Source organism: Tilletiopsis washingtonensis, assembly GCF_003144115.1.
Source record: "Tilletiopsis washingtonensis strain MCA 4186 unplaced genomic scaffold FA09scaffold_3, whole genome shotgun sequence".
NCBI classification, from domain to species: domain Eukaryota; kingdom Fungi; phylum Basidiomycota; class Exobasidiomycetes; order Entylomatales; genus Tilletiopsis; species Tilletiopsis washingtonensis.
The window spans coordinates 810,608-837,038 of record NW_020312000.1 but is presented as its reverse complement, the minus strand read 5'-3'; the positions used below and the strand labels follow the sequence as shown (position 1 = coordinate 837,038).

Below are 26,431 nucleotides of genomic sequence, written 5' to 3'. Positions count from 1 at the left end.
AGCAACGGCCGATGGCGATGACGCCTGCCGCTTCGGCCGCCGCCGTGCGAAGCTTGTGCGCCCGGCGCGCCGCCAGCAGCACCGCACGCTGGCGATGGGCGGCAGCGCCGCCGTGTCCACCCGCGCCGGCACGTGGCGCGCCTGCTGGCTTGCCTGCCCGACGTCTCGCAGACGGCCGCGAGACGCGCCCCAGCACCGGGCGCGCGGGAGTCGCGCTCGGCCTCCGCCAGGCGGCCGGCTCCCAGCTCAGTAAGAGTCTGGCTTGGGCGGCGCTCGGCTGAGCTTCTCGTTGTGCTCGGGCGAGTGACGCGCTTCGGCCGCCGCCTAGTCATGCATGGCCTCGGGCGACAGGTGGCTGAGCCGGCTCCACTCCACCACTGCCACCACCCACCACCTCACACCGCACCGCACACCCCTGGCCCAGCATGTCTGAGCCAATGTTCGACCCGTCGCTCCGGAAGAAGAAGGCCAAGAAGCAGCTCGACCTCTCCGAGCTCGACGCGCTGGACGCGCCCGCCGCGCCCGTCGAGAGCGAGAAGGCCGCCGCCGAGGTCGCCGAGCCGCCGGCGGCCAGCGCCGTCGCAGACACCGTCGAGAAGGTCGCAGACGAGCCAGAGGACCTGGGCTTCGGCGACCTGAAGAAGAAAAAGAAGAAGAAGGCCCTGCCGCTTGACTTTGAGCTGGTGAGTCGTGCGCGCGGGCCCGGACGGAGCGCTGGCGGCAGTGAGCAAGGGTGCTGGGGCGAAGATTCGGACAGCGGGAGCGTCAAGTATATGCGCGACGCTCTTGGGCTGCTGTACATCGCTGGCGCCTCTCGCAGCTCCAGACGCCGAGCGAGTGGACGCAGCGATGTGGAGTGCGTCACCACGGCGGGGCGGGCGCAGCTGGCGGCCAGCGTCCACAAGGCGACGCCCACTGCATGGACCCAGCTCGGCGAGAGCGCAGGGATTAACCACCTTGCTGTCCCGCCAGGATGGTACGCCCCAGGAGACGCCGGCCGTGACAGGCGACGGCGTGCCGCTGGAGCAGGTCTCGGCCGACAACGCGGACAAGGATGCGGCGGCGGCTGCAGGCGACGACCTCGACTTCGGCATGATGAAGAAGAAGAAAAAGTCGAAGAAGGGCGCCTTCGACCTGGAGGCGTTCGAGAAGGAGATTGTCGGCGATGAGGGCGGCGCGGAGAAGGCGGGCGGCGCGGGCGGCGAGGAGGACGAGGACCTCGGAGACGACCCGTTCCGGCAGGAGGGCGAGGACGAGGAGGAGAAGGAGGCAGAGGAGACGTGGCACGGCACGGACCGCGACTACACATACCAGGAGGTGAGCCGTGCCCCTGAACACGAGCGCTGTGCTTCTCAGTTGACCCCTGGTGCCCTGTCTAGCTGCTCGGTCGTGTCTTCTCCACGCTGCGCGCACAGAACCCGGCGCTGGCAGGCGAGAAGAAGAAGTACACCATGGTGCCGCCGTCGGTGCTGCGCGACGGCAGCAAGAAGACGGTGTTTGCCAACATTGTCGAGATCTGCAAGCGCATGCACCGCCAGCCCGACCACGTCATCCAGTACCTCTTCTCCGAGCTGGGCACGGAGGGCTCCGTCGATGGTGCGCAACGGCTCGTCATCAAGGGTCGCTTCCAGCCGAAGCAGATTGAGCACGTGCTGCGGAGATACATCAGTGAGTCTCAGCCGGCGGAACGGCGCCCGTGGGCTGCCTCGGCCACAGACGAGCGCAGCCTCTAAGCAAGCGAGCGGCAGCTGACCTTTGGCCTTGCTCCACTCGCCAGTCGAATACGTGACGTGCAAGACCTGCAAATCGCCGCGGACGCTTCTCAAGAAGGAGAACCGCATCTTCTTCATGGTGTGCGAGGCATGCGGCTCGCAGCGCTCCGTCACGACGATCAAGACGGGTTTCCAGGCTCAGGTGCGTGTCGGCCGTTGCGCTTAGCCAAGCGCCGGCATGTCGAGACAGCTCAGCTCACCTCGGCCTGCCCTTCCAGACCGGACGGCGCAGCAAGATGCGCGCTCAGACCTAAAAAGCCCGGTGCTGTCGCCGCGCCATCGCCCACACATCGCACAGACATGCCTCTTCACTGTACTATTTCTCAGCTGGCTTCACTCGCCAAATCACATCAGGTCCGTGGCACGAGCTTGCCTGGCGCCGAGGTGAAGGAGGGCTAGTCAGACAGTCTTGGCACGGTCATGCGGAGGACGTGCGACAGCCACGGCGCCTCGTTGCGGATGCGCTGGGAGATGTGCTGAAGCTCCTCGTCGCCTTGGCCGGCTTCGCGGCGATAGAGCGTGAAGCGAAACAGCATGGCCACGGCCGGCTCGTAGATGCCTTCGACGGCCTCCTTGCCCATGCTTGGGTGGTCGAGCAGCGCCTGGCGCATCTCGCCGAACGTCACGTCGATAGCGGCACGCAGATGTCCGCAGCGCACCAGAAATTCGACGTAGGAGAGCCAACAGTTGGCGTTGATGTGCGAGAGCCCTACGGACCGGGATCCGACCTGCCACACCTCCAGGCCTTCCTTGTAGCGCTGCGCGTAGCCGCATGTATCGAGCACGACGCTGAGTACAGAGCCTTGCAGCGGCACACGAAAGGCCAGCAGACGATACCAAATCTCGAACACCCGCTCGTGCTCCGTGATGCAGTTGTACGCGTCCATCAGCGCACTAACGAGCGCAACGTTGGGTTGCGCGTCTCTTGACCTCAGCAGGATGAGTTCGTCGATCTGATGCACTGTTGCGGCAACCTCGGCCATGCGCTCTCGAGCCTCGTCTCTATGGATCCCTCCGACCTTGCTGTAGTGCTTGCCCGCCGCGGAACACAGAGACAGCAGCGAAGTGAGAAGAGGCGCATCGAGCTCGTAACCCGCGCGAAGGATGTCGCGCAGAAAGTCAAGCGCTGCCGGTGCCGGCACGTGGAAATCCGTCGTGACTGGCGGCGCAAAGGTGACGCATATCCGCGAGTAGAGGCTGAAGAGATTCCTCCAGTGCGCTGCAGTGTACGGTGCTTGGCCCGGCAGTCGCGGCAGGTCGCGCAGCGTCTTGTACACCTCGAGTGCCGTCTCGGGGTGCGGAGCCGCGAGCATGCCCGCGCTGCTGGCGAGCTTGCGCTCGTTCTGCGTGAGGATCACCCTGTCGGCGTGCATGCGCTGCAGCACCTTGCGTGCGTTGGCCCAGTCGCTTGCGCGCTCGCAGGCCTCTAACACCTGGACGTAGAGCTGTGTCGGCACGTCATCGACGCTCTCGGTGCGCAGCTCGTCGAGATACATGAGCGCGCGTGATGGGTCGGGCAGAAAGGCATCTGCCCACGCGTGGACGAGTGGACCCGTGACGTCGGGATGGGCCTTGCCGCCAGTGGCGAGATAGCGGATGTAAAGCGCAGTGGCCTCGTATCGCTGCTCAGGACTAGAGACTTGCGACGGCGGCGGTGCCGCTCTGTCTCTGTCATGGTGATGTGGACCCAGCATCACCATCGGCGCCGTCTCGGTCTTGGCGACCGGCGCGCCGCCTTCGCACAGCGGCGTGATGCTGCCGAGCAGTGCACGGACGCCAACAGCGAAGGCATCCGAGTCCGGCGCCTTGCCGCTGATCGCCTCGACCTTGTTGAAGAGCTGTAGGATGTCGTCCTCGGAGCCATCTGCGGCGGCGTGCAGCGCCTTGCTGTGCGTGTGCAGCAGAAGCGCAAAGAGCGAGATGTCTGTTCGGGGACGCGTCGTCTTCAGGCGATCCATGAGCGCCACGAGGGCCTCTACTTCCGCAGCTCCGCCGTCCTGCTTGAGCGAAGCATGGAGGATGAGAGCATGCCATGTTTGGTCCGACGCACTGCGGTCCTCAGCAATGCGCCTGTGCAGCTCCGTCGCCGCATCACGGACGAGCGAGCGATCTGCCAGACCGGCGCGGCTGGCGCTGGCGACGAGCGCCGTGAGGGACTGCGAGTCGGCACGCGCGAGTGGCAGCACGCCGAGCAGGCCTCCCTCTGAGGCTGGCGCAGCGGCATGCTCGAGCGCAAAGTCTGCCTCGCCGAAGCGCAGCAGCAATTGCAGGGCGCGCGCTTGCCACTTGGCCGAGTCAGCCTGCACCCATGCCGGACGCAGCTCGAGGAGCTTGCGCAGACCTTTGGCGTCATCCGTTGAGCACGCGGCGCGCAGCACGACTGCGCCCAGGTCAGCTGGAGGACCGGCGTCGGGGTACTCCTCCATGAGACGCTCGCGCAAATGCAGCAGGTGCGCGAGCGACGCGTCGCTCGCCACGGTCGTCAGCGCGCTCAGCAGCAGCGCCAGCGATTGGCCGTCGTGCGGCGCATCCCACAGCGTCGGTGCATCGCGCAGCAGGCGCACGGCCATGCGTGCCTGTTGCAGCATGAGTGACTGCTGCAAACGCTCGCGCCGTGTCGTTGTAGGCGCCACGAGGGCCTCGGAGCGCCAGTGCGGCCGGGCCGGGCGCAGCAGGACGGTCGCCGCGGTCCAGATCTCGTGCGGCTCGAGTGTCAGCCACGCATGCGAGAAGGCCTCGGCTGCGAGGCGAGGATAGAGCGCGAGGAGGCGGTCGGCATCTCCCTTCCGGGCCGCAATACGGAACTGCGACTGCGTCTTGTGAATGTTCCACGTGGTGGGATTGTCCTTCTTCATCCTCTTCTTCTTGCCCGACGTGGCGGCGGCGCCGTCGCCGGCGTCGCGGTCGCTCGGCCAGAGCGAGTCGAAGAAGTTGCGCAGACCAAGCTTGTTGGTTGCGTCGGCCGTGCGCAGCGGCGCTGAGGATGAAGAAGCGGCGCGGCGCTGCTGCGGCGGCGGCGGCGGCGCACGAGGCCGCTCGAGGCACGGCGCAAGGAAGAGCGGCGGCAGGGCGCTGCCGCCAACACTGCCGCTGCTGCGCGCGGCGAGTGCCGCGCAGGATCGTCGCAGCGCCGTCATGCGTGGCGGGTGTGGTGTGCCATGTGAGGGTGGGTGTGCAGGAGGATGAGGTGGAGAGAGAGCGGCAAGGTGGCCAAAGCCTCGAGCACAGGCTCGACTTCTTGCGGCGACACGCGTGCCGAGTTCCGGGCCGCGTGGGAGCAGCTGGCTGGTCCCACGGCCCGGAGGCTCGGCGAAACCGCCTGCCACGCCCGGGAGAAGCAGCGCCTGGACACCCCGCAACCTGCTGCTGTCTGGAGGCCTCGCCTCGTGCCTTACTACATCGTCTCTCAACGTCGCAGGCAGCACCATGTCATGCATCATCAAGTACAGCGCCTCGCATCCGTTTCCGTTGCAGAACCTGCCGTACGGCATCTTCTCGGCGCCCGGACGCAGCGCACGGCCTGGCGTGGCCATTGGCGACCGCATCCTCGACCTGTACGAGCTTAGCCGCTCGCCGCACTTCGCGGGCGCCGGTGTCGAGCCGGGCGTGTTCCAGGGCGACGTGAGTGGCTGTGCTGTGCAGCCTCAGCGGACTAGCTGACCGCTGCTCTCAGACGCTCAATGCCTTTGTGGCGCTGCCGCCAGCAACCTGGTCTGCCTTCCGCGCCTACCTCGCCACGCTGCTCACGTCCGACGCCTTGACCGCCGACTCGCCGCTCTTCGTCTCGCGCACCGCAGCGGACACACAGCTGCATCTGCCGCTGCACATCGGCGACTACACCGACTTCTACGCCTCGCTGGAGCACGCCACCAACTGCGGCACGCTGCTGCGCGGGCCTGAGCGGGCCCTGCAGCCCAACTGGCGCCATCTGCCCGTCGCTTACCACGGCCGAGCCTCGTGCGTCTGACTGTTGCACACTCGTACTCCTCGCACTTATACCCTCACCTTGGCCGTAGCTCTATCGTCCCGAGCGGCACATCGTTCCATCGACCAGCAGCTCAGATACTGCCGCCCTCCGCGACACAACCCATCTTCGCCGCCTCGCAGCGCCTCGACTACGAGCTCGAGCTCGGCTTCGTCTACGGCGGACCCTCGACTCCGCTCGGCACGCGTCTGTCTCCTGCAGCAGCACGCGAGCGCATCTTCGGTGCCGTGCTGCTCAACGACTGGAGTGCGCGAGACGTGCAGAGCTGGGAGTACGTGCCGCTGGGGCCGTTCCTCTCCAAGGTGAGGCGCCAGGCAGGCAAGTGCTACACCTCGGACGGCTGACATGCTCTATACCAGAACTTCTGCACCACCATCTCTCCCTGGCTCGTGCCGCTGGCCGCCCTCGAGCCGTTCCGCGTGGCGCAGGCAACGCACGAGCCGCCGCTGCTGCCGTACTTGCGCGATCCGGACGGCTGCAACTACGATGTGCCGTTGTACGTTGAGATCAAGGGTGCGTTCTCAGCCGCTGATGTGCTGCAACGTACACGCTAACTCCCATGGCCGCAGCGCCCGAGAACGAGGATTACGAAGCCGTGGCCAAGTCGTCACTGCGACACACGTACTACACGGCAGCGCAGATGCTGGCGCACCACAGCACGTCTGGCTGCAGCATGCGTGCCGGCGACATGCTCGGCACCGGCACGCTGAGTGCGCCCGGCGAGCACGGCTACGGCTCGCTGCTGGAGAAGACGCACATGGGCAAGCAGCCCTTTGCGCTCGGCCGCCGGGCAGACATGACGTGGCTGCGCGACGGCGACTCGGTGCGCATGACGGCGCTGGCGCAGGGCGAGGGCTTCTGCATCGGCTTCGGAGAGTGCGAAGGAACGGTACTGCCGGCTCTGCCACTGCAATGAAGAGACGCAAACAATGTGGTCATTGAAAGAAGGCAGGCTAGGGCGCGAGATGCGCACGCGGGGAAGACGAGACGAGTGAAGGAGCGTGTGTGTGATGGCAGGGTAACTAGAGGCGCGAGCCGTGTGTGGAGTAAGGTATGAAAGACGAGCAGGGAAGAGCATAAGTAGAAAGCAAGATGAGAGACCGTCGATGGGCTAGGCCTCTCGGTGCGTCCTTGCTTGTCCCCGAGCTCCCAGCACGATCCTCCACACGCGTCCGTAGCCAAGCACCCCCACGCTCCTCTCACCAAGTCCCTGCGTGCGCAGCCCGCTCGTGATTACGAACCGGGTGCGGACAGGTGACTGTGGACGATCGGAAGGCCGTGGAGATGCTGCTTAGAAGGCAGTGATGAGGCCGCGCTGGCGAGCGCCAAGGATGATGCCGAGCGCAAGGACGATGAGCGTAAGCTTAGAGCTTAGACTGCCGCTGGACTCTTGGTCGGACACGCCAGTCGAGGTCGCGGAGGAGGGGGTTGAGAGGAGAGGAGAGGACGTAAGTGAGCGTGGTGCGGAGGGAAGAGGCGGCGAGAAGAGATCAGCGGAAGGAAGGAAAAGAAGAAGTAAAGCGTCTTTCGCCGTGCCGCCACACGAGTGCAAGCAGTGCGTCAACTCACCTTGGTCGAGACGCTGGCGTGCGGGTTGCGCGGGCGCGAGAAGTTGGGCTTCTTGCCGACGAGCGAGGCGAACTGCGCCAGGTTGGCGTTGGTGTAGGGCGGGTAGCGCGCAGCCATGAGCTTCTCGACGATCTTGCCCATGATGCCCGTGTGCGGCGCGTTGAGCGTGGCGCGCTGGTGGCTGAAGGTGTCGAACGAGCCCTTGCCGTGGTACGAGCCGTAGCCCGACGGGCCAGTGCCGCCGAACGGCAGCGAGCCAACGGCAAAGTGCACGAGCACGTCGCCCTGCACGGCGGCGCCCGAGCGCGTGCCGTCGAAGAGCTCCTGCGTCGCCTTGCTCGAGCCGAAGGAGTAGAGTGCGAGCGGCTGGTCGCGCGAGTTGATGAAGTCGACGGCATCCTGCACGTCGCGCACCGTCACAATCGGCAGCACCGGGCCGAAGATCTCGCCCTGCATGATGGCATCGTCGCGCGGCACGTCGGCCACGACGGTCGGCGCCAGCATCTTGCTGCTCTCGTCCTTCTCGCCGCCCATGACGATGCGGCCGCCCGTGCCGCCGATCATCTGGTTCAGGCGCTTCCAGTGGCCGTGGTTGATGATGCGGCCGTAGTCGTCAGACTTGACGACACCGCCCTTGCTCTCGGGCCAGAACTCGGCGGCAGCCTTCTTGAGCTCCTCGACGAGCTTCTCCTGCACAGCCTTGGTGCAGAGCACGTAGTCGGGCGCAATGCAGGTCTGGCCGCAGTTGAGCGACTTGCCCCAGAGGATGCGGTGCGCGGCGATGCTGATGTTGGCGCTCTCGTCGACGAAGGCGGGCGACTTGCCGCCAAGCTCGAGCGTCGTGGGGCAGAGCCACTTGGCCGCCTTCTCGGCCACAATGCGGCCGACGGTGCCGTTGCCCGTGTAGAAGATGTGCTCCCAGCGGCAGTCCAGCAGCGCCGTCGTCTCGGGGATCGCGCCGTTGACGACGCGCGTTGTCTCGGGGTCCATGTACTTGGGCCACAGCTCAGCGAGCAGGCGGGCCGAGTTCGGCGAGACCTCAGAAGGCTGCGAGAGGGGTAAGCTAGAGCGCTGAGCTTGATGCAGGCGCAGCACGCACCTTGAGCACGGCGGTGCAGCCGGCAGCGATGGCGCCAATCAGCGGGCCGACCTGGACCGACTGTGTGGAGGGTCAATGTGCGTCGCGAGGATGGCTCACGCGGTCTAGCTCACGATCGGGCTGCAAAACGTGTCAGCACAGTGTCTGCACTCTGAGCAGCACTAAACTCACTAGTTCCAGGCGCCAAGCACGAGCACGGTGCCCTTGGGCTCCTTCCGCACGGCGGCGCCGTGCATGGCCCACGCCATGCCCGACCACGGCTTCTCCGTCTTGGCCCACTTGTCGAGGTTGTGGATGGCGTCGATGATCTCCGTCGTCGTGCCCATCACCTCGGCAAAGACGGACTCGAAGCGCGCGCGGCCGAGGTCCTTGCGGATCGCCTCGACGATGGCGTCCTGGTTGTCCTGCGGGTGGAAAGGGTTGAGCTTCTGCACAGCTGAGACACCGCCGCCTGCGCCGCCGCCACGCAGCGCCACGCACATTGAGCATGAAGCTGAGCTGCTTGAGCTGGTTCTTGCGGTACTCGAGCGAGCGCGTCTTGCCCGTGAGGAAGGCCTTGCGCAGGCCGGCGTTGATCTCCTTGATGTCCTCGATGTCGTTGTACACGAGGCCAGCGATCTGCTGCGGCGTCTGCTCCTGCGACGACATGGTGGGCGAGTGTGTGTGGGTGGTAGAGGGGTGGAGTGGGTGCGCCGGTGGGATGTGGCGTGGTGGTGGGCAGACAAGAGAGCGGCGCTCGGCTCTGATGAGAAGGAGCGGCGAGGGCGTTGCGCGTCCCTTGTGCGTCCCGGCAGTGCGCCTGTGTCGCGCGGGCGCCCGGCCACGCCATCCCCGGACGGCGCGCGCACTGGCCGCCGGCCATAGGCTAAGCGTCGGCGACGTCGCACGGCGCACTGCCTGCACCTCGCCCCCATCTGTGCGCCATCTGGAAAGCCTCTTCTTCTGCCTCTGTTGCCATACCGTGCCTTGTGCGGATGGTGAGCGCTCTCGCCCCTCGTCGGCGCTACGCTTCGCTTCGCTGCTGCCGTGCCTCGCCTCTCCGGCTCTCACGCCGTCCGTGCGGCCGGCGCCCGAGTCCCGGCTATGCGTAGACACTGCCGGTGCGCCCGGCGACGTGCTGCCCGAGGCCGAGGCTGCGCTCAGCAAGGCACGGCGACACTCCTGATGTGCCCTGACGCACCTTCTCGCACTCCGCACAGCGCGGGGGAGTGCGCTAAAGCCGGACGCCGCGGCTTAGCCTCAGCAGGCAGAGGTGCCGCGCCGTCGGAGCGCTCGAGGATGATGGAGCGATTTGACAACTCCAGCCGTTTTGACTTTCGCCGGTCGACGTGTCTTCAAGAGCCTCGCCACAGCGAGAAGGTGCAGCTCAGCAGGCGTGCAGATGCGGGGAACAAGGCGCATGTCGGGCTGCGTCACGCATGACAGGCCTCCAGGCGTTCAGGGTGAAGGACGCTGCGAGGGGAGCGGCGCCGCAGCCTGGTGCTGTCCGACCGCGCACGCACGCTCGCACACCCGCCGGCTGGCCCAGCAGCATGTCACACAGCAAGAAGAAAGGCGAAGGAGCGCTCGCTTGGTGGCCACGCTGGGCAGCGCCGACGGATCGTCGGCGAGGGGGAGGCGACAAAGCCGTCGCGGGAGACGCGCGCAGCCTCCGCGAGAGGCCCACGCGTGCGACTCCCATCCCCAGGCGCGTCGGGATCGCACGGGCCAGCACGCCGCGTGCGTGCGCTTCTTCCGGCAGCACGGCCCGACCCTTGCTTTTGCCCACCACACGCTCCACCATGCCCAGCGCACCTCTCGCACTCACTGCGCTCGCCGTGCTGGCGGCACGCGCCGCAGCCATCGAGCTGCCGCTCGGCGCCGGCAAGGCGTGGTACCAGCAGGCGTACCCCGTGCCGTACTTCACCGCCGCGCGTGTGCGGCCGATCGACTTCCTCATCGACGCCGTCTGCCTCAGCCTGGCGCTGCTCTACCTCGTGATGCACCGCATCGGACGCGCGCGCAACCGCACGCTGGCTCAGACGTGGGCAGACCTGGCGGCGCCCATGCTGCGCAACGAGTTCGCCTCCGTCGGCAAGGGCCGCGAGATCGGCGCAGAGGGCGAGGAGACGCTCGTGTGGAACGGCGGCGCTGAGGCTGTCATGTATGCCACTGGCCGTCGCGGAGTCGACTCGTGAGTCACGCTGGTGGCGCGCATCTCGACCGCTGACTTACGTCCGTCTGCAGCATGCACGCCGGCTTCAAGCTTAAGCCGCTGCACGACCCGCTCGCGCTGCTCTACAACTTCGCCGGCGACGTCATTGCTGCCAGCGGCACCTCGTCGATCCGCGACCAGCTCATCCTGCACTTTGCGCTGCCGTACCAGCAGCCCGACAACATCTCCGGCGTGTTCGCCGTCGTGGCCAAGGACGCGTTGCGCCGCACGCGCGCCGGCCGCTTCGACCTTACCTTTGCCAAGCTGGCCGACGACGCCGAGGCGAAGAAGCGCGGCCTGGCCGAGAACTTCAGCATCCTGAGCGAGGCCGCTGACCTCAGCGACTCGCTGCTGTCCGAGAAGGTCGGCGTTGTGGAGGTGCTCAACGGCCCGGCCGGACACCTCCTCGACAGCCTGGTGCTCAGCGACCAGCCGCAGGAGAAGCCCGAGGACGGGTGAGCGCCGCGGCAGGCACGGCAGCTCATGCGCAGCACTGACGATTGCAACACAGCCCGCAGCCCGTCGAGAAGCGCCGCCGCATGCTGGTGCTCACGCTCAAGGCGCCGCGCAACGCCGCCCAGGCGCGCGACTCGCTCGCCCTCGTCGAGGCGGCGTGCAACATTGCCGATGCCATCGAGCTCGGCACGGCCAAGCTGCGCGAGATCACCGTCACGAAGCTGCGGCGCACGCGCGCCGATGTCGACAAGCAGCTGCAGGAGGAGGCCACGAAGGAGCAGCGCGAGGAGGTGAGTCAGAGCAGCGGGCCAGACAGAGCGCCGCGAGTACGCCTTGTTGCCACGCCGCACTGTGTACTGACACACGCTGTAGGAGGAGGAGGCGCGCCTCAACGCCAAGGCCAAGGCGGCCAAGGACAAGATGGCCGGCCTCTCGGAGAAGGAGCAGGCGCGGCGGAAGGAGATCGAGCGCAAGCGGCAGATGAAGAAGCAGGGCAAGTCCACCAAGGTTCGCTAAGCCCAGCGCTCGTGCTTCTGGCGAACGTGAGAGTAGTGACGCTGCCACGCGCCGCTTGACTCGCTGCAAGAATCGGAGGAAATTAATCAAAGGTGCCCTTGCATTACTCCTCCATGCCGTCGCTGTCGAGGGTGCTGTGCTGCAGTGCACACTCGTCTGCCTCGATCTGCGCCAGCCGCACGACCTCGGCGTGCCACTTGCGCAGCTGCGTCGGGCCCTCGAGCAGTCCCTGCAGCTGTGCGCTCTGTGCGCGCAGGTCTTCTAGCAGCAGCTCGACCTCGTGCGCAGGGCAGCCCGGCATGCGGCCGACAATCGTCTCGGGTGACGGCGGCTCGAGGCAGTCCTGCGGGTCCAGCACCGCTTCAGACATGTTGTCTGCAAAGGACGAGCATCAGCATGTGTGGACGACGAGCGTCTCGCAGCGCAAACGCACCACCGTTCGTCGCGGCGCTGAGAAGCGCAGCGTACAAGTTCGTGCTGCGCAGGCGCTCCGTGAGCTCGTCGTCGGAGATGGCCGTCGTGTCGGTGATGGAGGGCCAGCTGTGCTGCGTCAGCACTGCCCTGGCAAGACGAGCTCATCCGCTGCCACTCACTCGTCGCTCAGATACAGCCGGAGCCAAAGCGAGCTGAGGCATGCGGTCGACCGTGCCTCCGGCAGGTCCTGCAGGCGGGCGTGAGTGCACGCTCCGACCGCCTGGCGCGCCAGGCTCACCTTTGTGCGAATGAAGACCTCCAGCGCCGTGGTAAAGTTTTCGCTGGCTGACTCGGAAGGATCTTGAAGCGTGAGGAGATCGATAAGGTCCTCGGACGAGAGCACGCTGCCGCGCAGCAGCTGTGCGGCAAGGGTGCGGAAGAGCTGAGAGGGCGGGCGGCGTGAGCGAGGCCGGCGGCGTGCGACAGCCTGCAGAACTCACCGAACGCAGCGTCGGCAAGCCTTGCAGCGAGACGGCCACAGCATCGACGACGGGCTCAGCACTGAGCTCCGCGCCTTCGATAGCACCGGGCACGGCGCTCTCAAAGGCATCGAGCAGCCGCTGGTGGACATTGGTCAAGTCGATCTGGTCATCGATGACCTCGATCGCCTGCTGCTCCTTTGCCGTGGCGATCTGCTGCTCAGTGAGGAGCGCGATGTGCGAGAGCTTGCCAAGGCTCAGCATCAGCTTCTTCTCCGCCAGGCCCTGCTCGGCATCAGCGACGCGCAGCAGCTTGTCGCTTGCCTCGTCATAGCGTGCCAGACGTATATCGTGCAGCCAGCCGATGCGCGCGTTGTCGGTGCTCTCGAGGAAGTCGAGCAGCAGCTCACTCTCGCTCTCCTCCTGCTCGAGCAGCTTGCGCAGCTTGCCCTGCTCGACGTACCAGCCGTACAGCTCAAAGGCAAAGTCCTTGCGGTAGAGCCGCAGGTAGTGTCGAATGCGCTGCTCGCCGCTGCCGCTCGCGAGGCTGGGCTGATGGCACAGCTCTGTGAGCGTCCGGAAGTCGCGGTGCCGTTCTGCGAGGCCAAAGGCGCGCTCTTGCCGGCCCACGGCCAGAAGTGGCAGGATCATCTGCGGCCGTGCGGAGCGGTACCGCGCGTCGAGAAGTTCGCGCTCGCGATCCAGCGTGTTCGCGTCGCTGCCGGTGCCAGCAGCAGCCTGAAGGTACGCCAGACGGTCCTCGAAAGCAGAGAGCGCATGCGCTGCAAGGTCAGCCAGCTGGCTCTTGAGCTCTTGCTGCGCCCGCTGCGCAAGCCCTTGCGCACTTGTATCCGCGACGACGAGCTGCAGCGAGCCTGCGTCGACAGAGGTGCCGAGCTCGCGTGTCCGCTCCCGAAGCAGGTCCTCCGTTGCGTGGAAGAGCGCCTCGAGCACGTCGATGTTGCCCGCAGTGCACGTCCACGCCTCGAAGGCGGCCTGCGACGGCGTGAAGCGGTACAGCTCGGCAGTGTCTTTGCGACACCGGTGAGCTGCCTGATATGCAGTCAGGAGGATGCGATTGGCCTCCAGCACCTCGAACGATCGCACGTCGATAGACGTGCCTTGTGCCGCACGCACGCGCGCGGCGACCTCCTCGAGCACGCTATTGAGATACTCGAGCCGCTCGCGGAAGAAAAGGCGCGCGACGTCTCCGGCGCCTTCGCCGAGATCGCCCATGACCTGCTCGATCGACTCGGCCAGCGGATTGGCGCTGATGCCCGTCTGGCGTGCAGTGTTCATGAAGGCGTTGCTGTACTGCCACAGGTCGATGGCAGCGGCGAGCATTTCGGCATCCGCGCCGAGGTGCCGCCGGCTGGTCTGCGATAGCTTGCCGAGAAGGCCGTTCTGCGCAATAAAGCCAATCAAGCCACGCAGTCGCGCAACACGGTCGGCCAATTGTGCACGCAGATCAACGACGTCCTCCAGCGAGACCGACGCCGAGTTGACGATCTGGGAGCTGAGCCGCTCTGCGGCCGTGATCAGGTCGCCCTCGAAGCTCTGAGGAAGCTCAAAGGAGACGGGGTTGAGCGTGTTGTCGCCGTAGAAGACGGCCTGCTCCAGCTTGGCACGCAGCCGCTCGGTGCCGACGAGAGCACGTTCGGACGGCGACGCAAGTCGTTGTGCCAGGTCCTCGGCCTCGACACAGGCGAGCTCGAGCAGCAGTGCGCCGCTGCGCAGCGTGATCAACGACACCGAGGCGACATCCGTGTCGCTGTCCACATCGAGCGCCTCGGCGCCCAGGCCCAGAAAGCGGTTGCGCGACGAGTCCCGCAGCATGAGGACATCCTCGAACTCGACGTCGCGGATGCGCAGCACGACGGCTTCTGGGAAGACGACGAAGAGCGCCGGGCCGCCGTGAGGCAGCACGAGCTGCGGCGCGCTGTTCGGACGCGGGTCGCGGTGCGCTCGATACTGCATCTGGCTAGTCGACGAGATGACGAAAGAGGTCGCGCCAGTGGGCAGCTCCGCAATCGCGACACCGAATGAGCGCGCTCCGGACGCGCTCGGAGAATGGGCAAAGAGGATTGCCAGCGACGCGTCGCTGCGATGCGGGTCAGACACGGGCCGATGGGCTGCTTGCAGGCCTCCAACTCACTTTGTGACGGCACAGCTGAGCATCTCAAGGGCCACGGACTCAGGCGACAGCTGCGTATCGCCCTCGCTTGGCCCAAAGACGGCCGACACGATCATCTGCCGCAAGTCCTGCTCGGCAGCCAGACGCTCTCCGCCATTCTCGCCGATGTGCCACTTCTGCACGACGCGCTGGCCGAGCGTGAAGAGGTTCCACGTGTCGGATTTGTCCGGCGCCGGACCAGCAGCGAGGGCAAAGGTGCCCTCTGAGCCGAGCGAGAAGGACGAGGCAGAGCCGAAGAGACGACCAAATAGGCCGCGCGGCTGGGCAAAAGGTGCGACGGAAGCGGACAGGCGGCCACCGCGCGAGCTGACAAGCACGTTGAAGAGACGTGACTGGCTCGTCGAGACGGCAAAGCATGACGCCTGATCTTGCTGCGTAAGCACCCTGCGCGGACGCCGACCGTGAGCCAACTCACCTGGCACTGCTGCAGCGCAGTGATCGTCTCGCCAGCGCCCAGCGCGATGGCCAGCTCCTGTCCGCCATCTGCGCCTGCGCCAGAGGACACGACGCTGTTCCAGAAGGCGAGCTTGCCGCTTTGCGAGACCAGGATGAGGCCTGGCTCGTGACCCGAAGAGCGCGACACGAGGGCGCAGTGCGGCAGGCTCATGGGCGACGACGAGCTGCCGGAAGAGGAGGGCACGGAGAAGGTGTAGCAGATCGGCGACACGGATCCGCGCTGGCATTGTGAGACTGATGAGCTCGCCTGCTCTCTGACACTGTACCAGCTCAGGTGCTCACCGCCGTGAAGTTCCAGACGTAGCACACGTCGGGCGTCGTCAGGTAGGCGAAGCCAGTCTGCACGCTGAAGCCACTGGCCAGCGCCTGCCGGTACGGATCTGTGCGGCGATGTGAGCATGCTGCGTCGGAGAGATAGCATTGGCAGAGGGAACCTGGCCGGCTGCCTGAGTCTTTACTCACCAGAGCCCTCGAGCAGCTGCGCAACCTCAAGCGGCAAGCGCGTGAACGCTGTCACGGCCGTGATGTCGTCCTTGAGCAGGATGGTGCCTTCCTCAAGGCTACCACCGCCCGCTATGCTTCCCTCTGTCATGTCTGCGTCGTTGGCGAGCGACGTGTCGGGCTCGTACAGGCGGCTCTGCGGCGCCCCGCGCAGGCGCGAAGGCGTATAGCCGGCGGCCGCGGCCGCGCTCGCCTTGGCGAAGGGCGCAGGCGAGGCCCGGCCGGGCGTGCCGGCGCGCGACGAGCGTGCCGAGCCCGGCGCCCGGCGGCCCGGCGTCGGTCGGCTGGGCGTGAACATGGAGAGGGAGAAGGTGGTCGAGAGCGGAAGTGGAGCCGCGTTGGAGAAGCACGCGCCAACAGTCGCCGCCGCTGCTCTCCGTCTGGCGGCAGCTGCACGTCCTTCTCGCGCGGCGCGTCACGTGCGTGGGTCCAGCCGGCCGGTGCGCCCTCGCTCTTCCTCTCATTGTTGACGAGCAGGCAGCGCAGGAGAATGAAGCACTCCAGGTTCACGGCAGACATGCGTGGCTCTAGTGAGGGCAGGCTGTGCAGCCGCAGGTATGCTATTGAGTGACGGCGCCCAGCTCCCTCGCGGCGTCGTCCCACATGTCCCACTGTCCCCACACGCCAGCCACCGCCGCAATGACCGACCATGCGCCCTCCTCGCCCACCAGCCACTCGTCGTCCGTGAGCGTGCGCTTTGCCAAACGGGCCTTGGCGCTGCGCTTTGCGCGCGAGAGGGCCAGCGAGGCGATGCAGGCGCGCGCGAGGACGCGCAGCGTGCTGATCTCGTCCGACGTGAGACGCCCGTCGAGCATCGCAAGCAGCGCAAACAGCCAGCGCGCGTACAGCGGGTTGAACACGGGCGCCGGTGCTGGGCCGGCAAAGGGCAGCGTGAACCAGTAGGGGAGGACAGTGAGCGCCGCGAGGATGTGTGTCTGGCGGGCCGTGTCAGCTCGCGCGCTTCTGGCCTCGCTGCCCACACTCACTGTCGTCAGGCGCTTGAGCAGCGGCGCACTCGGCTCTCGCTCGGTAGCTGAGGTGTCTTGCGGCTCGGCATCGTCGCGTGAACGTCCCGCAGCGGGCATCTGGGGCGCAGACCATTCGTCGCCGTCGATTTCGATTGGCCGGTCTGGCGCGCAGCCGTGCACAAACTTGTACCACTCATCAGCACGACCTTTGCGCGGCAGACGTCCAGTACGCGGATTGGAGATCGGGCCTGCTGGCGGTGCGGCCAGCGCCTGCAGTACAGCGTGTCAGAATCTTGCTGAGCAGGTGGCCTCGCGCCGCGTCTGCCTATGAGGCCCTCTCTTCGCACGCCTTGGCACATCACGCTGTACGACTCACTTCCCGCATGGCCTTGAAGCGTGTCACATACTGCTCCCTCCACTCCTGCGGCGGAAGCGCCGTCCGGCTGCCATTCGCCGCGACGACCGGCACAGGCGCCACCTCCACGACCGCGTACGGATTCGTCGCAGCGGTCAGCACGGCAGGGTGCGACTTGGCCTGCTGCCGCACGACCGCAAGGTACGTCTCGCCGTCTGTGGGGATGCCGTCAAAGTCGGGCGGCAGCCGGCCGACGGGCAGCGTCTGGTTGCCGTAGTCGAGCTCCTCCTCCTCGCCGATGACGACCGTCGCCGCCTTCGCGCGCTTCGAGGAAGGGCCAGCTGCACTCTCATCGTCGTCTGCGCCGCGCGTGTAGCGCTGGCGGCGCGCCTTTTTGGCTGGCGGAGCGAACATAGGAGTGGGAGACAGTCGAGATGATGGAGGTCAAAGGAGAAGCGCACTGCAGCTTGTTGCAAGTGCACCTCCACCATCAGCGTTGCCCAGCCTCATCACGTGCAAGGCGGCCGCTCGGCAGATCCGCGGCTTTCAAAATCTGGCGCGCGCCGGCAATCCGTGCGCGAGATTGCCGGCACTCCCCCGCACACTTCGCGGCGCGAGGCCTTGAGCCGGTGCCAAGCCGGCGCAGCTCTTGCACCTCAACCACCACAAGCACCCAGCCAACATGACTGCGCAGTCCGCCTCCTCGTCGGCGCTGTTCCTCGGGCTCGACTGCTCGACGCAGTCGCTCAAGGCCTCGCTGCTCTCCGCCTCGCTCGAGCTCGTGGCCGAGGCGGCCATCAACTTTGAGGCGCACCTGCCGCACTTTGGCACGCGTGCCGGCGTGCACACGGCGCCGGGCGGCCAGGTGCACAGCCCAGCAGCGCTCCTGCTCGAGGCCTTCGACATGCTCTTTGAGAAGATCAAGGCGGAGCAGTGGAACCTGAGCGACGTGCGCGGCGTCAGCGCCAGCGGACAGGTGCGTGCCTCTCCTGCAATGGGAAGCACTTGTCAGCTCACGGCTCTTGCAGCAACACGCTACAGTCTATTGGACTCATGGCTCCTCCGATCTCCTGGCTGGCCTTGATGCGAGCCAGCCGCTGGCCTCGCAGCTCCGCGCTGCCTTCTCGCGCGACGTGATCCCGAACTGGCAAGATGCCTCATCCGGCAGCGAGTGCGCCGCCTTCGAGGCCGCTGTCGGCGGCGCAGAGGCGCTCGCACGCATCACTGGCTCGTCCTCGCACACGCGCTTCAGTGGCCCGCAGATCATGCGCTTCCGCTCGAGCGATCCGAAGGCCTGGGCGGCCACCGGGCACATCGGCCTCGTGTCGAGTGCCCTCACGACGCTCCTGACGCAGGCGCACCAGGGCATCGACGAGTCGGATGCGTGCGGCATGAACCTCTGGGACCTCTCGACGCCGCAGCGCGGCTGGAACGCTACGCTCCTTGAGACGACTGCTGGCAGCGCCGATGAGGCGGCGCGCCTGGCCAAGATGCTTGGCCCCGTCGAGAGCGACGCTGGCCGAGTCGTGGGCACCATCGGCGCGTGGTTCGTGGAGCGGTACGGCTTCAGCAAGGAGTGCATCGTCTGCCCGGGCACGGGCGACAATCCGGCGACGTTCCTCTCCTTTGCCTGTGAGTCGAGTGAGCTGCGTGCTGTGTCATGCTGCTGATCGCGCAACGCCCTTTGCCAGTGCCGCCGCAACACGCCGTGCTGAGCATGGGCACGTCCGACACGGTGCTCACGTCATCGGACGCCTACGTGCCGGACGTCAACACGCACACCTTCGTGCATCCTGGTCTGTGCGCGCCGCCGAATGCCGGCGAGCTTGAGGCGGGCCTGCGGAGAGAAGGCGACGGCCACGACGCCGCGGTGCGGTACATGACCATGCTGTGCTACAAGAGTGCGTGGCAAGCCATGCTCCTTTGCGGGTGGCGCTGACGCTAACGACGACCTCACAGACGGCAGTCTTGCGCGAGAAGCAGTGCGCGATGAGCTTGGCGGTGGCTGGGCCGAGTTCGACAAGGCCGTGCTCGACGCCCGCGAAGCCGCCGCCGGCGTGCCGAAGCGGGCAGCGTGGTACTGGCGCATGCCCGAGATTATTGTGAGGCGCCTCTTGCACCTCAACGCGGCTCTCCTGACACCCTGCTGCAGCCGAAGGGCGCCCACGGTACGGTGCGCTACGAGCTTGCGGCACACGGCGAGGCGTCGCGCGTCGAGTCGTTCCCCGACAGCATCGACGCACTCGCCATCCTCGAGCAGCAGTTCCTGTCCTACCGCTTCCGCACCGCCCAGATCAGTGCGCCCGGCACGCCGGCAGCCTCTGTGCCGCCGCTGCTCGCCGTGCATGCCGTCGGCGGCGCCTCGAACAACGCCGCCATCCGCACCGTCGCCGCCGACGCGCTCGGAGCGCCGATCCTGCGTGCAAAGCAGGCCGGCAACGCGTGCTCGATGGGCGCTGCATACAAGGCCTGCTGGGCCTGGACGCGGCACTCGCAGCAACGCTGGGTGCCGTTCGACACCTGTGTGCGCGAGGCTCGCGCGCAGGAGGACTACGAGGTTGTGGCGCGCCCGGAGGAGCGGCATGCCAAGCGGTACACGGCGGCGCTCGAGGCCTGGGCCGAGCTTGAGAAGCGCGCTGTGCAAGAGGCGAAGGCGTAATGTGCGGCGAGCTGAGCGCAGAGAGAGGCAAGTGTGCCCATGCGAGGGCCTGTCTGGTCGGATGGAGGTGCTTGTATACTGTCTGCAAAATTTAATTGTCTGCACCGCTCCTTTCACCAAGCTGCGGTCTTCTCTCTCGCGGCCGACTACCGGCGGTCTCTGCCGCTCCGAGATCGCCGTCCGTCGCGCTCGCCGCCGCTCGGATAGCTACGGTGGCCGCCCTTGCGGCGCCGATCTTCACCATCATCAGCAGGCGCCGCGGCGCGCTCCTCGCCACCTCGACCCGACCGCTCAGCCCGCGGGCCTCGTGGTGCTTCGTTGCCGGACGCCGCTGCCGAGCCGCTGCCACGCGGGCCTCGTGGCGGCTCTCGCGCGTCGTCGGCTGCTGGCGCGTCCCGCGGCCCTCGGTCGTTGTGCGCCTCTCGCCGTGCTGGCTCGCGCCCGGCATCCGCTGCGTCAGCGCCACCGGTTGAGCGTCTTGATCCCCCGCCACGAATCGAGATGCCCTGCGACTGGCTTGAGGCGTCCTCTCTGACATCCCGGGCGTCTTGGCGCGGCGCGTGGCGATCCGAGTCACGTCCGGCGTCACGACCGCCTCGCCCTGCAGCGCGGTCACGCTGAATCTTGACACGCTTCGAGTCAGGCCCCTCGGCTTCGTCTCTCGGCGCACGCTGCTGCGGAACAGATGAGCTTGGACTCGCAGTAAGCACATCGTGAGAGCCTTCACTCACAGCCTCAGGCGTCTGTCCGGGTCCCGCGTCAACGAAGCGGTCTGCGAGGCTCCGCTTCTGGCCTTGCATAGCGGACGGGATGCCGGCCGGAGAGTCGCGCGCTGATGGCTCCTTGCCTGCAGCCTGGCCATTGTGTGGCTCACCGCGCAGGGCCGACGAAGGGGCCTCTGCTCCGCGCCCATCGCGGCGTCGCTCGTCGTCCCGGCCACTGGCGTCGCGGGACCGAGCCTCGCGCGGCGATGCAACCTCGTCGGCGCGCGTCGAGCGCTCCGCGCGCGGGTCATAGCGATCGGACCTTCGCGAGTCGGCACGCTCGCCTCGGTCGCTGCGGTCAGGGCGCGGCGAAGGCTCGTCTGCACCCCGACGCTCGCTGCGATCGCGCATGTTGGCGTACATGTTGCGCGGCGCCGCCTCGCGCTCGGGCTCGGCAGACCGTGGCGGACGCTCGCGTTCGCGGCGGTCGCGGTCGCGATCCCGGTCCCGCTCGCGCTCGCGCTCGCGATCACTGCGGTCACGGTCGCTGCGGTCGCGGTCGCTGCGGTCGCTTCGCTCGCCACGGTCGCGGCCACTTTGCGACCGCGAGTGAGACGAATCTGCGCTGGGCGCGCGGCTGCGGCGCGGCGACACCTCGCGAGACGAAGCTTGGCGGCGCTCAGAAGGTGCATCGGCGGGGGCCGCCGCCTGAGGCGCAGCACGGGCGGACGCGACCTCCTCGTCCCGAGAGTGCGCTGGCGTAACGTTTCCGCTGCGCGCGCCGCCGCGCTCTCGAGCGGCCTGGGCGCTGGGTGTGTTGGCAGGCCGCTTGGGCGGGTTCATGCTGTCGAGCACCGCCTGTCGCGCCGCGCTGACGCTGGGCGCCTCGCGATCGGCAGGCGCAGGCGCTTCGCGGGCCTTCTCCCGCACGTCCGATGCCGCTAGCGCTGGCGCAGGCCGAGCGTTGTCGGAAGCTGTGGCCGCGCTCCCGTTGCGAGCAGCAGCGGACCCGGATGGAGGCGCACCGTTGGGCTTTCCAGCTTGTGATGGTTTTGCCGGCAGCCTTGTGTCAGCGCCATTGGCGGACGCGGCAGGCTGCGGTCTGTGTGGCGGCGACTGTGCTGGCGTGGCTGGCTTTGACAAGCCGGGCGCGAGACGCGCACGCTCTGCAGCTGGTCCGCTCGGCGGCCCTGCAGCAGCAATGCTGCTGGCCTTCGGACCCGTCGGGATCGCTGCTGCCGGTGCAGAAGCCTTGGCAGCCGGCGTCGGCGTGGCGGGAGCCGCGGGCGCCGGCGCGGCCGCCGGTGGGTTGACGATCTTGCGGAACTTGTGCGGCGGCAGCCACTGCTTCTGCCGCTTCTTGAGAGTCGCGTGCAGGCCGAGAGCCAGCACTTTCAGATCGTCACGCGGCTCCGTCTCGGACAGCTTGTGCACAGCAGCCATGAGCTCCTCGCCGTGCTGGTCAAGCAGCGGGAACAGCTGCGCGATGCGCGTCATCACGACGATGGCGTTGCGGATGCGCATGTACTCGCCGGAGCCCAGGCACTCCTTGAATGCCTGCGTGCGCTGTGGTCAGCAGAGGGACACGGCGTGAAAGGCGAGCGGACGCACCGTCTTGAGTACGGTGTGCCACTTGCTGTGCACTTGGCGGAACGACTCAAAAGGGCAGAAGTCCGCCTGCGGGATGGGCTCGCCGCCGTGGCGGGCGCCCCATCGCATCTGGAAGCCAGGCAGATGCTCGCCGATGGCCTCCTTGTTGTACAGAGCCTGGTCGGCGTGCCAGGCAGAGAGATCGCTGAGAACCTGCTGGAGGAAACGCGCTGCAAGTGGCTGTGAGCGGGCGTGCCGGCGTCAAAGACAGTGTCTGGTGCGCACCATAGTTGCGCGCCTCATTTTCTGTGCACGAAAAGATGACGGAGGCGACGTGGTCGACGAAGATCTGCGGATGGCATTCGAGTGAGTAGGGCATGCGACAAGTGCGACGCCGCCGAGAGGCGTGGCTCCTCTAAGGCCTGAGACTGACCTTGTCGTATGCCGTGAGACTGGAGAAGTTTCGGGCGCCATTGGCGTGCATGGTGCGAATAAAGCGGCCGGCAAAGATGGCGTCGGTGGGCGAGAGCAGAGCGCGAGGAATGATGCAGTATTGTAGCAGCTGATAAACAATCTGGGCGCGGTCCGTCGAACTGGCCGCGTTGGCTGTGGGAACGAAACGATCACTCAGCTCCCGGACACACGAGCAGCTCAGGAGGCACTCACGAAACCAGTGGTCCTTCTCGATCGCCAGGCGGCGCTGCGTGGCCGAGTGCGACAGCGTCTGCGCCTTGAACTCGGTCTTGAGGCCCGCAAGTGCTTCTCGTGCCTGCTCGCCAGCGCGCGACGGCGCGCCGCGGCGCTCCGTCTCTTGGCGCACGAGCGCTGTCAATGCCTTCGTCTCGGAGTCGTAGCGGTCCACGGGCACAGTGATGTCAGAGAGCGCAAGCTGCCAGAAGGTCGCGTAGAAGTGGGGTCTGCGGAGCGAGGGGTCATGAGTCGAAGACCGCAGCGTTGTTCACGCAAGACTCACCCAAGCAGCTGCTGGACCGCATCCGGCAGGAGCCTTTCCGCGACCTCAATCGCCTCCTTCATGCCCGTGCGCCACACTTGCTTTGCGGGCGCTTCTGCGCTGGACTCTGCCGCCGCGGCCCCGTTGCTCTCTGGCTTCGGGTCGACGTCCATCGCGACGTCCGCTGTAGGAGCTGCATCATCGACAGGCTTGTCGGCGGACTCTTCCTGCGCGGCCGATGCATCTGCTGCAGGCTCGTCTGCCGTAGATGCAGAGACCTCCGCAGGCTGGCTGGCGTCCGGCTCGGCAGCATCGCCGTCGGCCGCAGCGGACGCCTTTGCCGCCTTCTTGGCTGCACGTGCGTCTGCCTTTGCTGCCTTGGCCTCTGCCTTGGCCTCCGCTTTGGCCTTGGCCTCCGCCTTGAGGCGCTGCTCGTTCTCCTCTGCGTCTGCCGCACGGACTGCGTACTGCAGGCGCGGCCGCACGATGTGGAAGCCGATCGAGGGCTCGATGCCGAAGCGCATGCACAGGTCGTCGAGCGTCGGCACGAGCTTCGAGTACGCAGCCGGCTGCAGCTGGTTGTGCAGGAACTCGACGTACTGAAAGAGCGTCTCCTGGCACGAGTCGAAGAGGTTCGCCATGTACTTGAGCGTCGCCTCGCTCTCCGGCGTGAGGTAGATGCACGCCTGCCGCTGCTGCGCCACGAGCACGAGGATGGGCACTGCCATGCGGCTGCGCTCGAGGCACTGCAGCAAGCGCGCGCCGTCGTCGTGGAAGTCTTCGCGCGCCTCGGTGCCGATGCCGGCGTTGGCAACGATCATCGCCTCGCGCCGCAGCAGGCGGCCGCCCGTCAGCGCCGCGACCTGCTTGTCGCCGAGATTCGCCAGCGGCTCGATGCCGGCCATCTTGAGCACGAGCTCGCGCAGCAGCACGAGGTCCTTCGAGTTGTTCTGCTTCAGCTGGTTGGCGATGTACTGCAGCACCGGGCCGACGTCCATCTTCTTGTAGCGCCGGTAGACGTTGCCGGAGAACGCCGAGAGCGCCTTCAGCCAGAGGCTGATGTTCGTGCCGTCCTGCTTTGTGCGCTCCTTGGCCGGGTTGCTCAGCGCATCGAGCAGCACCCACGTGAAGACGTCGTAGCTCAGGTCGCTGAGGAACTTGGCCGACTCGACGATGGGCGCGATGAAGTTGTCGTACGCTTGCACCTGCGAGAGCGCCTCGGTGAAGAAGATGCACGGGTTGGCGTGCGCCGAGTTGGCGAGCTGCCGCTGCGCGTCCCGCGCCGCCGCCGACTTCATCTCGGTGTTGATGCGCTTGAGAATGCCCTTCGCCTCGCGCTCGGTGGCGATCTTGCGTACCTTGAGCTCCGGCTGCAGATACAGCACGTACTTCCACTCGCCGTACAGCGCGTAGCGCTGCGCGTACGGCAGGCGGTTGATGATGCTCCACACCTCGTCGGCGAGCGTCACATCGTGCTGCGTACAGCTCAGCGCAGGCAGGATGTTGGCGCGGAAGACCTCGAGCCAGGGCCGAAGCAGCTCGGGCTGCTCATCCTCGTCCTCGGTAGCCAAGACCCGGCGCACCTGCAGCTTGACGAGGCGGCAGAGACGGCGGAACAGCTCGAGATCCTTGGACAGATGCGGCCCGAGCAGGCGCAGCAGCGGCACGAACTCGGCCAGGAGCGAGTCGCACGACACGCCCGGCAGGTCCTCGCGCCAGGCGGGGTAGAAGAAGACCTCGCGCGAAGAGGCTGTAGGCGTCGCCTCGGGAGCGTTGCACGTCAGGACCAGCTTCGGCGGGCCCGACTGGCGGCCGCGCGTCTCGCGCAGCTCAGCACCTGCAGGCTCGACGTCGTCGAGGTAGAGGGAGCCAAGCGAGATGCTCTCCACGGCCGGCTCAAGCACGACGCCAAGCAGGCGCGCGTAGCGCTCTGCCACGCCGGGCTCGGAGCCGCACAGCCATGGGTGCTGGCTGAGAATGTAGATGCCGTGCTTGAGCTGTCCAGTCGCCAGAAGCGCCTTGAGCAGCCCGGTGATCTGATTCGGCGGCTCGCGCTCGGCCTCCTCCTTCTTCTTGTTCGCTGCATCCGTCGCGGCCGCAGCGGCGTCCGAGCGGCGCGTGTACTCGTCGACGAGCGGCGCGGCCATCGTCAGCGCGTTCATCTTCATGACCGTCGCGGCCGGCGTGCCCAGCGAGTCGCGGTACGCAGCCTGCAGCTTGGCCATGCCGGCGTCGTCGGGCGAGAGGTGCGTGAAGAGGTCAGAGAAGCGCACGTAGCCCTCGCGGATCAGCAGCGCGGCCATGACGTAGAGCTCCTCCGGCGTCTCCTCCTTGTTATCAGGCTGCTGATAGTAGCCAAACTTGAAGCCCAGCACCTGCGCGACGGTGTGGTTGCCTGGCTCGCCGCGGAAGTCAAGCGTGACCGGGCCCAGCCGTGGTGCCGGCGCCTCGTCCACGTCCATCGCCACATCGCCATTGGCTCCCAGAGCCGCTGCCGGCTCCTTGCGCTTGTCCGGGCCCCAGGGCGACGCGGCGAACAGTGCGACGAAGAACGGCCAGTGCTGCGTGATGTTGCTGCTGAACACGTCGAGCGTGATGTCGAGCACGCGGTTCGGGTCGAGGTCGAAGTAGCCGATGAGGGCAGAGATGTTGCCCATCGTCTTGCGTGCGCGCGCATTGCGCGCCTCGCTGCTCTCCTGCTCGACGACGCGCACGGGCGTCCGGTCTGGCCGGAAAGGCGCGCGCCCGTCGACTGGTCGGGGCAGCGGCGCGCAGCTCGTCTCTGCCGCAGTCTCGCCGGGTGCCAGCGGCGTCACTTCCTCGCGAATCGCCACAACGGCCGGGCCCATGCCGCCAATCAGCTCGTTGAGCAGGCCGGCGTAGCCCTCGTTCTCCTCGCGCAGCAAGTTGAACTTCTGCTGCTTGTAGAGGTTCGCCGTGTTCATCCGCACGCCCTTGCGCTGGAATGCCGTCTCGTCCTCGACGAGCCCGACCCGCCGCAAAAGCGGCACTTCGAGCCTCTCGGCGACGGTCAGACGAGGCAGCAGCTTCTCGCGCTGCAGTCTTGCGTCAGCGCTGCCGATCGCATGGGGCCCGGGACGCAGTCGGGCGCGAGGGCGGCCGCTCTCTCTACTGCAGCATGCATCCCACCAGCGCAACTCACGAGAAGCTCCTTCACCACATCTGCCAGCCTAGTCTTTGACTGCGCCGCGGCATCGGCGAGCGCCTGCTCTTCATCTCCGCCAGGCCAGAGAGGAGCCTTGGAGAGCAGCTCTGTCCGCGTGTCGATCTCGGCGTCCACAGTCCAGATGCCGTCGAGCACAGCATCGACGAGCACGGACGGGACGTCCTTCTCCGTGCTGGCCTCTGTGGCAGCCGAGACAGCGGCAGAAGAGGAGGATGCAGTCGCTTCAGAGCCGCTGCAGGCGTCTGCGACCGTCCGCACGAGCGTGGCGAAGGCCTTCGTGGCCAGCCGCGGGCTCGCGACGTGCGACGTCAGCATTGCGACGAGCAGCATGGGAAAGACGGCTGCCGGATCGAAGCTGCTCTCCAGCGTCGGCGGTGCCTG

General features: G+C 66.9%; 10 protein-coding genes across 10 annotated transcripts; 4 read left to right on the top strand and 6 right to left on the bottom strand.

Moving 5' to 3' along the window:
- Positions 1 to 768: 768 nt before the first annotated feature.
- On the top strand, positions 769 to 2,097 carry FA09DRAFT_191234 (hypothetical protein). Its single transcript, XM_025739395.1, has 4 exons — positions 769 to 1,317; positions 1,380 to 1,668; positions 1,778 to 1,914; positions 1,991 to 2,097. Exons 1-4 carry the CDS (start codon positions 850 to 852, stop codon positions 2,024 to 2,026), a joined length of 930 nt encoding a protein of 309 aa, XP_025600864.1. The 5' UTR covers positions 769 to 849; the 3' UTR covers positions 2,027 to 2,097.
- Positions 2,098 to 2,167: 70 nt separating this feature from the next.
- On the bottom strand, positions 2,168 to 4,909 carry FA09DRAFT_336705 (hypothetical protein; the record flags this gene model as incomplete). Its single annotated transcript, XM_025743913.1, has 1 exon — positions 2,168 to 4,909. The coding sequence occupies one exon, from the start codon at positions 4,907 to 4,909 to the stop codon at positions 2,168 to 2,170; it is 2,742 nt and encodes a 913-aa protein (XP_025600863.1).
- Positions 4,910 to 5,145: 236 nt separating this feature from the next.
- On the top strand, positions 5,146 to 6,711 carry FA09DRAFT_327998 (fumarylacetoacetate hydrolase). Its single transcript, XM_025741612.1, has 5 exons — positions 5,146 to 5,393; positions 5,446 to 5,729; positions 5,789 to 6,059; positions 6,117 to 6,270; positions 6,327 to 6,711. The coding sequence occupies exons 1-5, from the start codon at positions 5,199 to 5,201 to the stop codon at positions 6,671 to 6,673; spliced, it is 1,251 nt and encodes a 416-aa protein (XP_025600862.1). The 5' UTR covers positions 5,146 to 5,198; the 3' UTR covers positions 6,674 to 6,711.
- Positions 6,712 to 7,008: 297 nt separating this feature from the next.
- Positions 7,009 to 9,392, bottom strand: FA09DRAFT_327997 (aldehyde dehydrogenase). The gene is made up of 6 exons (XM_025741611.1): positions 8,906 to 9,392; positions 8,597 to 8,829; positions 8,539 to 8,545; positions 8,426 to 8,485; positions 7,327 to 8,373; positions 7,009 to 7,146 (listed from the first exon to the last, which is right to left on the bottom strand). Exons 1-6 carry the CDS (start codon positions 9,071 to 9,073, stop codon positions 7,129 to 7,131), a joined length of 1,533 nt encoding a protein of 510 aa, XP_025600861.1. The 5' UTR covers positions 9,074 to 9,392; the 3' UTR covers positions 7,009 to 7,128.
- A 364-nt stretch (positions 9,393 to 9,756) lies between these two features.
- FA09DRAFT_327996 (hypothetical protein) lies at positions 9,757 to 9,981 on the bottom strand. The gene has a single exon (XM_025741610.1). The coding sequence runs from the start codon at positions 9,957 to 9,959 to the stop codon at positions 9,792 to 9,794; it is 168 nt and encodes a 55-aa protein (XP_025600860.1). The 5' UTR covers positions 9,960 to 9,981; the 3' UTR covers positions 9,757 to 9,791.
- Positions 9,982 to 10,206: 225 nt separating this feature from the next.
- FA09DRAFT_315334 (DUF1682-domain-containing protein) lies at positions 10,207 to 11,697 on the top strand (the record flags this gene model as incomplete). Its single annotated transcript, XM_025740798.1, has 4 exons — positions 10,207 to 10,598; positions 10,652 to 11,074; positions 11,131 to 11,365; positions 11,448 to 11,697. 4 exons carry the CDS (start codon positions 10,207 to 10,209, stop codon positions 11,589 to 11,591), a joined length of 1,194 nt encoding a protein of 397 aa, XP_025600859.1. The 3' UTR covers positions 11,592 to 11,697.
- Positions 11,698 to 11,953: 256 nt separating this feature from the next.
- Positions 11,954 to 15,726, bottom strand: FA09DRAFT_293983 (hypothetical protein; the record flags this gene model as incomplete). The annotated part of the gene is made up of 8 exons (XM_025740068.1): positions 11,954 to 12,131; positions 12,185 to 12,252; positions 12,304 to 12,447; positions 12,506 to 14,585; positions 14,640 to 15,040; positions 15,094 to 15,354; positions 15,417 to 15,514; positions 15,597 to 15,726. The coding sequence occupies 8 exons, from the start codon at positions 15,724 to 15,726 to the stop codon at positions 11,954 to 11,956; spliced, it is 3,360 nt and encodes a 1,119-aa protein (XP_025600858.1).
- A 469-nt stretch (positions 15,727 to 16,195) lies between these two features.
- FA09DRAFT_336700 (hypothetical protein) lies at positions 16,196 to 17,372 on the bottom strand (the record flags this gene model as incomplete). The annotated part of the gene is made up of 3 exons (XM_025743912.1): positions 16,196 to 16,570; positions 16,622 to 16,873; positions 16,980 to 17,372. The coding sequence occupies 3 exons, from the start codon at positions 17,370 to 17,372 to the stop codon at positions 16,196 to 16,198; spliced, it is 1,020 nt and encodes a 339-aa protein (XP_025600857.1).
- A 207-nt stretch (positions 17,373 to 17,579) lies between these two features.
- Positions 17,580 to 19,708, top strand: FA09DRAFT_327993 (actin-like ATPase domain-containing protein). The gene is made up of 5 exons (XM_025741609.1): positions 17,580 to 17,934; positions 17,987 to 18,590; positions 18,650 to 18,859; positions 18,918 to 19,060; positions 19,111 to 19,708. Exons 1-5 carry the CDS (start codon positions 17,641 to 17,643, stop codon positions 19,615 to 19,617), a joined length of 1,758 nt encoding a protein of 585 aa, XP_025600856.1. The 5' UTR covers positions 17,580 to 17,640; the 3' UTR covers positions 19,618 to 19,708.
- Positions 19,653 to 26,035, bottom strand: FA09DRAFT_191028 (hypothetical protein). The gene is made up of 7 exons (XM_025739394.1): positions 22,885 to 26,035; positions 22,578 to 22,828; positions 22,345 to 22,517; positions 22,197 to 22,260; positions 21,933 to 22,141; positions 20,349 to 21,878; positions 19,653 to 20,291 (listed from the first exon to the last, which is right to left on the bottom strand). The coding sequence occupies exons 1-7, from the start codon at positions 25,806 to 25,808 to the stop codon at positions 19,764 to 19,766; spliced, it is 5,679 nt and encodes a 1,892-aa protein (XP_025600855.1). The 5' UTR covers positions 25,809 to 26,035; the 3' UTR covers positions 19,653 to 19,763.
- Between the last annotated feature and the right edge of the window lie 396 nt (positions 26,036 to 26,431).